At 38.7% G+C, this 8,672-nt stretch overlaps 1 protein-coding gene across 9 annotated transcripts in view; it reads left to right on the top strand.

Moving 5' to 3' along the window:
• The first annotated feature begins 2,129 nt into the window (after window positions 1-2,129).
• The window catches only part of camk2b1 (calcium/calmodulin-dependent protein kinase (CaM kinase) II beta 1), a 69,029-nt gene continuing 62,486 nt past the window's right edge, over window positions 2,130-8,672 (top strand). For all 9 annotated transcript variants that reach the window (XM_078251365.1, XM_078251364.1, XM_078251362.1 and 6 more), the window contains exons 1-2: window positions 2,130-2,404; window positions 8,613-8,672. The exon at window positions 8,613-8,672 is cut by the window's right edge and continues 35 nt beyond it. In XM_078251365.1, the coding sequence (XP_078107491.1) occupies window positions 2,343-2,404; window positions 8,613-8,672 (122 nt within the window). In that variant the 5' untranslated portion in view covers window positions 2,130-2,342. The remainder of the gene's footprint in view (window positions 2,405-8,612) is intronic.

The raw sequence follows: 8,672 nt of genomic DNA, 5'->3' as shown, positions 1-8,672 counted from the left end.
ATGTTTAATGACACAAAGAGGAGTTTGCAGCCTACGATTACACACATATTACACATGGTGGGTTGTTTAAAGAAGATATTTTGATACTAACTAAAGTAACACATTTGACAAAAATGGCATAGCCGACATTTAAATAAAAAGTAATTTACAGTATACTTTGCAGCACTACATAGACTACATGTAAAGAAGTGTGTAAGCTTGGGAACAACATGTAGGCAATTATGTGAGAAGTTAAATGAAAAAAAGTTTAAAATTAAGTGAGTTTTACAGAGTTTGGTTGGTGGCTAGTAGACAAGTTGCAAGGTGAGTTCAGTATTTTTATTTTTGCTATAGCCCTGAGTGTAAAAATGCATTGTGGAACACCTTTTACACACTGAAATTTGCAATGCACTAACATGCATATACTGTAATATATATTCATTTTATCATTATATAGCCATTGTCACATGCAACTCTATATTTATCATGCAATGAAAGCCAAATGCGTTGTATTCATTAACAACTAATGTATTTCTATAATATTGCTACAATGAATTATACCTCTGCGTTCCGGATGTTTATAGACATTTTACTTTATTATCTACAGAGCTATATCCATAGCTTCACAAACCTAATCTAACGTTTTGTGGATTAAACCGTGAAGCATAACACATCGTCCAGTTTATATCCAAATAAACATGCATTTACAACACACATGGCGGCATGTTTTGAAGGCACAAACCAGCTCTCTCATATTTGACCCTATTTGCAAATCCGCGCTGTGCAAGGCGGGAGGTGTGTTCGATTACAGCTCCGCGCTTTGCCGTTTCACGCTTTGTCCACCAGAGGGCGGCAGAGAGCGACTCCTTCTCCGCCGCCCATTAGTGAAGCTGCATTGGCTGCAACCATACATAGACAGTAAAATCAAGCGGACTGTGTCAAGTTAGCCAGACTTATTAGCACACCACCGGAAAACGGTTGATTTTTGCCTTCAAAATAAACTGCAATTTTGTCGCACAGACGTTCTCGGTCAGAAAGGGCGGGTAAATACACACAAAAAAAACACGCACACACACACACACACACACACACACACACACACACACACACACACACACACACACACACACACACACACAAAAACGCACTGTATATAAAGTTACTTATTTATATCCAGTCTATGTGCACAACACATTCATATATTCTACTGGCATGGCAGGAAAAGTATTCTACCAAAACAACAAAGTATCACGAATCACTGATGAATAACAACATGGTTAATGTCTGCGCAGAAGGGTAATCTCTACTTTGCTGAAGAAAATTTAGGCTACACAAGATTCAGAGTACAATGATTTATTTGTCAAATATTCATATATCTCAACATGTGCAGTGAAATCCAGGGGCGGCGAACTATAGATGATTTGCTAAAACGTTGCTAAAAGTGTAAAATAATTATAATCAATCAGTCTGGGAAGTCTTTTTCCTGATCTTTCCCCTAGCCAAACTACTACCAGCGCGACAAACCAGGTAGGCCATACCATTGTTTAAAGTTCCCATATTGTAAAAAGTTTGATTTCCGTGTCTTGATTATAAAGAATTTTGATGTGTAACATCGATACTGTGAAAGTATCAAAACGCTCAATCCACAGAGAAATACATGCATCCCGTATTTAGAAATGGTGCCTTTAAACGCGCCATCAAGACTTCCATACAGTTGTGATTTCAAGACTGTGAGTAGGTGGAAAGTGCGCTACAGTGCCGTTACGGCCATTACCCGGCTGCAGTGACAGTGCAGAGACTCCGACAGTACAGACGGGTGCAAAAACGAAGCGTTTCAGACAGAGGGTGAATACAGGTATATTCAGACAGACAGTATGATAAAAATAGGGATTTCTGAACATTATAGCAAGTTAATGTCCCAACAACAACAAAACATATTTTTGGTGCACACACAATTACACAAACTATTTTCACAATTTATTATTGGGGCTACATTTCAATTAAATTATCATAATGGTATCATCTTTATCATCAGAAGTTCATAATAGTTGTAAAGCTGCGTTTTATTCTGGAAATCGTAGCAGGAAGTCTCTTTACTTTGGCCAGCTGGCTTGATTTCGAGAGTCTTTGAGCGCGGTAGCTGTCAGATAGCGGAGACAGACGGAGAGAAAACACCCACCCTGGTCGCTTCGTCTTTCTATATCAAACCCTCCTTCAATAGGCGCCTCCAGAAAGGCATTCCACCGCTCCAACGGCCGTCTAGCTGCTGGGCGGACCTGTATTTCAAACGCAAATTTAGCGCAAATAACCGCATTGTTTTTCGGAACTGACTAAATAAAAGAAGCGAGAGACAGGGGAGAGACATGGCCACGACAACCTGTACGCGATTCACAGACGAATATCAGCTATACGAGGAGCTGGGGAAGTGAGTAGCCTACCAGTTGTTTTTAATGTGTTTGTATCGGGTTGCTTGCTTCTGGTATGGTTGTCTGTTTGTAAAGTAATTAGGAAGGCAGGTTTACACAACTTTACAGGCATTGCAGAGCTGAGCGACTGCAGGCCAGCAGTACAGTATGTGTGTGCGTGTGTGTGTGTGTGTGTGTGTGCTGACAGCGTTTGTGTGTGAGTGCTTTTTCGGGATTACAGCTCTCAAAATACGCTGCTCTCTCTCTCTCTCTCTCTCTCTCTCTCTCTCTCTCTCTCTCTCTCTCTGTTTAAGTTAATGTCTCTCTCTAACAGATTTGTTAAGTTAATGTCTCTAACAGATTAATTGCTCTTTTCAGAATATGTTTTCGTTTATGTTTCGAATAGTCGCAAAACTGACGTAATATGCATCAATATTGACTATATTTGCAGTTCACATTAAAATACAGAAAAACGTGGGGTGTCAGAAATGTCTTGTGGTGCATTTGCACCACAAGTAGGCTAACAGTTGAATGGCCTATAGAGAGCGGAGATTCATAGAGCTACAGATGTGGTGAATGCAGTGAATGTGCATGACAATTAGGTAGCCTATTTTATGGTTGGGTTTCACATATGACAGTTTCTGAGTGGGATGATTCTTTCTGTCCTCTTGAAGAATTAATTGTCATCTGCAAAGGTTGAAAACTACAAATATGTACAAGATCTTGTGGTTTTAAAACAAAGTTTACAGGCTATTTCTATGTTGTTGTCTTTTGAAAATCTAACTTGCCTTTGACCTATTTTTTTTCTTTACATTATATATATATATATATATATATATATATATGTGTGTAAAGTTCTGTATTAATGCCCTCTAGATGTACATGTTTTGTATGAACACAAGTAGCTTTACAGCTACATTGCACATTATGGAGTGACAACTCTCGCTTCATTAGGATGCTCTTTTGCAGCATTGTGGTGGCAGATAACACAAGATATGACTGTCTGCATTGGCACCAGGTAAAACAACTCTCATCCATCTCCGTTCATAAAGCTATATTAACTGTACATGCACACATGTCTTTGTTAGAGGGTATCTAACGACTTGAAACAGACACAATTTCTCCTAACAAAGAACCATATCAGTCATCATTTAAAGGACACCATGCAAATATTCCAGCAACCTATATTAAAAAAAACAACATATAACTAATTGTTGTTAAATTGTATGGTGACTATTGATATTACCATCGTTGTCGTCAAACCTCTGTAATTATTCTGCAGACAAAATCTGTTGTAGTGCCCCGGGAGATTGAAATGTAGCAAGTTGGAGTTTGAATGTCATACATTTACTCAGGCCTCACTCTGTTCATAATAAACTTAACAACTGTAACTGCATTATAATAATACTATAGTACAGGGAAACCGACAAAAACAGGTTCAGTTCAGTAATGTTAGAGCTTCCCACACAATGTTTAGGATAATTATAGTGATATCATAAGTAGGGATGTAACGGTGCGAAAATGTAACCTCACGGTTATAGTGACCAAAATTATCACGTTTTTTTGTATTATCGCGGTATTTTTAAAAGTGTGTTCAATATGTTCAGAAAGCACTGACAGGCCTACACAAGCTGAAATAGTTTCAAAAAGTGTAACAGTGTTTATTATATTACAAAAATATAGGCAAAACCTTATCAAAAGTGCAACTTTTAACGTAAAAGGAACAAGGGCTTATCCTGCACGTTCTGCAGACAGGATAACTATCTTCAATCAACTGTCCTTCGGCATTCTTATAATACCCCAAATATGCCCATGCTTCAGACTTAGTCCTCTTAGAGGACTGTTAAATGTCCTGAGCGCTGTCATCTCCTCCTTCTGCCATGATTCCAACTTCAAGAAACGCACGTTGGAGGCTACGCAGTGCGCCCACGCAGCAACTTCAGGAGACTCGGATGAAGCTGGGAAGGATTAAACACACCGTTTCCACACTGTGGCAAACCACCGTGATAATAATGATATTTTAAATGAAAACAGTAATTGTTATCGTCAACATTTTTATCGCGGGTTACCGTTACACCGGTAATCGTTACCTCCCTAATCATAAGATAAATCAACAAAAAGGACAGTAAGGGCACCAAACTTGCTTCTCAATACAAGAGATATTTAATGCATGATGACGAAGTAATGTTTTTTTTTTTGTTTATTTCTTTGTTTCTTTTATTGTATACGCACTTCCCTTCAACGTTCCTTATCTACTTCTGTTTAAATCAGGGATGTGCTGTGATTCCCAGGTTTTTCGACATACATTTTTTTGCTTGATTCGTTGTCGGTTTAATAGAAAATATTTCACTAATTTCACTTTAATAATTTATTAAAGTTGTTGTAATGTAATGTCATTTTTTTGCATATTCATGCCCTAAAGCTGCTTGCGTTAAGTGTTGCTTTAGAATTTCATAATTTGTCTCTGAAACGGCAGCCAGACCGTCCCTGGCCACTTGTTGCCCCTGTTGGCTTAAAAGTGGCTCTGAAAAGATTGTAACTTGCTATATGGAAGAAAGTAACTGTAGTGAGCTTGAAACAGGATAAAGTTGTAATCAACTTTGTTTGCTCATTAGTTATTATGCGCAACAAACAGCTAACTGCCCTAGAAACAGACGAGAGCTATGTATTTAGCATTATATACTGAACATATTAAATATTCTGAACATAACGATACATAGCAGAAAGATGAGTTCGGCAGAGTAATGAATTGAAAATTGAGGTTTTTTTTTGTCATGAAACTGGGTCACCATTTGAATTCACTCACATTCAGAGCCACCTTTCAAGCCTACAGGAGGTGAAACAGACGTTTTTTTGGTGGGGTATCCCTTTAACCAGATATTTGGAAAAAGCCCAGTATGATAAATTGGGCTGTGGTCAAACATTAATGGTTTGCCTTTTGCCAAACTGATTGCTATAGTAGACATAGGGACCAGACTGATGTACCACAGTCTACCAATCTACCAATTGTACCAATCTACCACAGTGGATCCCAGCCGTACTTGTTTCATCCCATAGGAAATGAATATTGTTAGCCGGGAAGGTTTTGCATCCCTAACTCCAATACATCTCTAAGCCAGGCTGCATGACTGCCTCTTGATTAAAGACAATTGTAAAGAATCCCTGGCTGTGTTCAGATAAATATTAGCTTCCACCCAATACACTCCAGTCAGAAGCGCTGGCTTTGAAACTCTCTGTGTGTGAGAGAGAGAGAGACTAATCTGTAAATCCTGCACTGCAAAACATATTCAATAGACCAATCTCATTATTCACCCAGTCACATAAAGCTTGAAGGAAAGAGCGCAGGTGTGAATAGCTTGGCATCCTCATGACAACGCTCTCTGTGATTTTGTAATAATAATCCAACATCTGACGACAGCTAATTGTTGCCACTCTCACTCTCTAATGGTGTCGCTTTCTTAGCAGGGCTTGTGACGTTTAAGCTTCGTGCCTTTGCTTAAGTATGTTTCGCTCTTTTATTACGAACCATCTCTACCATATTTAACTACAAATACCACCGCATGCTTTGAAAAATGGTTGGCAACAATGTTAATAATAGGGCTGTGTATTGGCAAGAATCTGGCGATACGATACGCATCACGATACATGGGTCACGATTCAATAAATTGCAATATATTTCGATACTGTGCGTATTGGGATTTTTAGTATAATTAAGTATAATTTTAGAAAAACTAATATTTAAAAAAAGACATGATGTGCATAAAAGTCAAAGAAGTTTACTTTAGGTAAACAATTCAGTACACAGAAAATCAAACTGCCAGTTTGGGAATGTGGTTCACAAATTAGCAAATGTTTATATGCTAAAGTAGGCCAAAGTTCAGCCATAGCTACATTGTTAGCTTCTAGCAAAAAGTCAGGCACTGCTAGGCACTGTTAGGCAAGGACACTAGTGGTGCGTCTCAGCATAGCCATCTAGCGGTAGGGGTTTTAAACACAACATAAACGTGAACCACTGTCTTACATGAATATTTTAAACGTAAAAAAGAAATAATGCCTTTATGAAAATCGATACAGTATTGCTAAATAAAGAAATGTCACCCCACTCCTCGCAAAACTCATTTTAATATTTTTAATTGGAATATTTTTCCATGAAAATGAGAATAATGATACAAAACGTATGTAGATACTGTAGATATGTTCCTCATATCGTGCAGCCCTAGTATCTTCTTATGCTTAAATAATGCAAGCCTAAAAAATTTGATTCTAAATATTTAATTATAATACAAACAACCTGTAAACCAGGCGTTCTGGAAGATTTTCACAATGAAATGAACAGTCACACAGCCTTGAATGTAACTTCCTGTCACAGTCGCTCATTGAGAAAGTAACACTTAAAAGGGAACCACTCAAAAGTCTGTCCTTATCTTGCTCAGCTGCTAAAAAGAAAAACAGCAAGTACAGCTTGTGGAAAAACGTCATTGTTTTTCTGCGTTTTTGATAACCTTTTTCATTTAAGGTAGCCTTACAGCTTTGGGGTATAGATTTACAAATCCTAATCCTACAGTACATAAGTCTTTTAAACCATGGGCAGAGACGGTAACAGCACACCAGTAAGCTCAGAGTTATCCGGTTACAAAATCCCTGACTGCCGAAGGCACCAATTTTCTTCAAAAATAATTTGAGATCAATTAAGTCTCTCCGTGTCCATTTCTATTGGTGTCAAACCAGACTTTGAAAAGCAATGATTCATGACCTGTTACCCCATTTAACCGTGTATGTGTGTTAAAGCATATTTAGCCCTGACGATGGATACTTACCTCACGCAGTGTGAACTTTCCAGGCACAGCTGTGGAGTTTGGTGTCAGTAATTTGTTTGTGTGTGTGTGTGTGTGTGTGGCTGGTGTCGCGCCTGCAGTGCTTATACACAACTGTTTGTCAGTGAGTTTCTTACATTTGGTTCGTATCTCGTGTCAGGTCTGCTGGGTGTTTTGTCTCCACATAGACATTTCCCTGAGTGTCTGTCTGCTCATCTAGGTCTCAGGTCAGCTGATCTCACAACTTTCACCTTTGACCCTGACCTTGTTCGTTGTCTGTAACTACCTCAGTGTGGAGGCAGACCAGTGGCACCAGTCAACGTTTCGCTGTCAACAGTGGCAGTAAGACTCAAATCTGGGGCAGATCTAACTGGCTGGCCAATGCTGTGAAGCCAGTTCTTTGAAGTGTGGGGCTTGTGTTTTGGAGATTCTTTTCTGTTAGGGTTCCTCTGCTGTCTGTTTTTGAAGGGAAATACTGATGTTTTTTTTTGTGTTGAGGCTAGGGCTGCTGAACAATTAATCACATTTTTATTGAAATCGCAATATGGCCTACTGCAATTTTCAAATTGCTGGAGGCTCAGTGTTTGTTATTAAATTAAATATTGTCGTGCTGCAAAGATGTCCTGGCGTACACATCATATTCAACGGACTTAAGAAAACATCTTTGTTTGGTACAGAACCTCGCAAAAAACACACCATAATCATTGTAATATGTTTTTTTAATAAAAATGAGAATCATGATGGGAAAATGATCATTCTCTCTAATATCTGAATTTATTGTTCAGCCCCAGTTGAGGCTGCTGAAATGGGACCTTTTTTATGGCCAAATGCATCTAAATATTCCGTGTTTCCAATCCCAATTTTTATTTAAATTTTAAGTTATATTCTGTGAAGCCACACGGCAGCAATGGCGAAAATTGCCTTAGCCTGATCCAAGTGTTTTTGCATCATGACAGGTTTTTCAGGGTGAACGATCTGTCTAATTCTGGGTTTGTGTTTAAAAGCCCATTTTAGCCCTGTCTCTTACACGCCACATGTGTGCATGTTATTTAGAATATGATGACTGTGTATGGGGAACCTTGTGGGAGCCGATTAAGCAGACAAATCCTAGCAGTATAGTCTTTTAATGTAGCTAGCCGTAGTTAACATATGAGCAGTTGACATCACGTCTCATCTGTGTCGCGCCTGGAAAAATGCCAGCTGTGCAGAAAATGTTCTCTGCAAAACCTTAGTCATTAAGTTGAGCTGAGGTCCTTCACCACTCTCTTTGTCATTATGTTGCAGGTGTGCTGCTGATGATACCATTCCATTAAATGATAATGAATAATGCGATTAGAGAAGCACAGATATATTATTACAACTGATAGCAATGCACCAAAAGCTTAGTTAATGTTGTTTTTCTGTGTTTTTACAGGGGAGCCTTTTCAGTGGTCCGCAGATGTGTTAAGCTGTGTACAGGACAGGAGTATGCCGC

Source organism: Sander vitreus, chromosome 5, assembly GCF_031162955.1.
Source record: "Sander vitreus isolate 19-12246 chromosome 5, sanVit1, whole genome shotgun sequence".
Lineage (NCBI taxonomy): Eukaryota > Metazoa > Chordata > Actinopteri > Perciformes > Percidae > Sander > Sander vitreus.
Note: the sequence above shows the minus strand (reverse complement) of the source record. Positions and strands in the feature narration are given on the sequence as shown.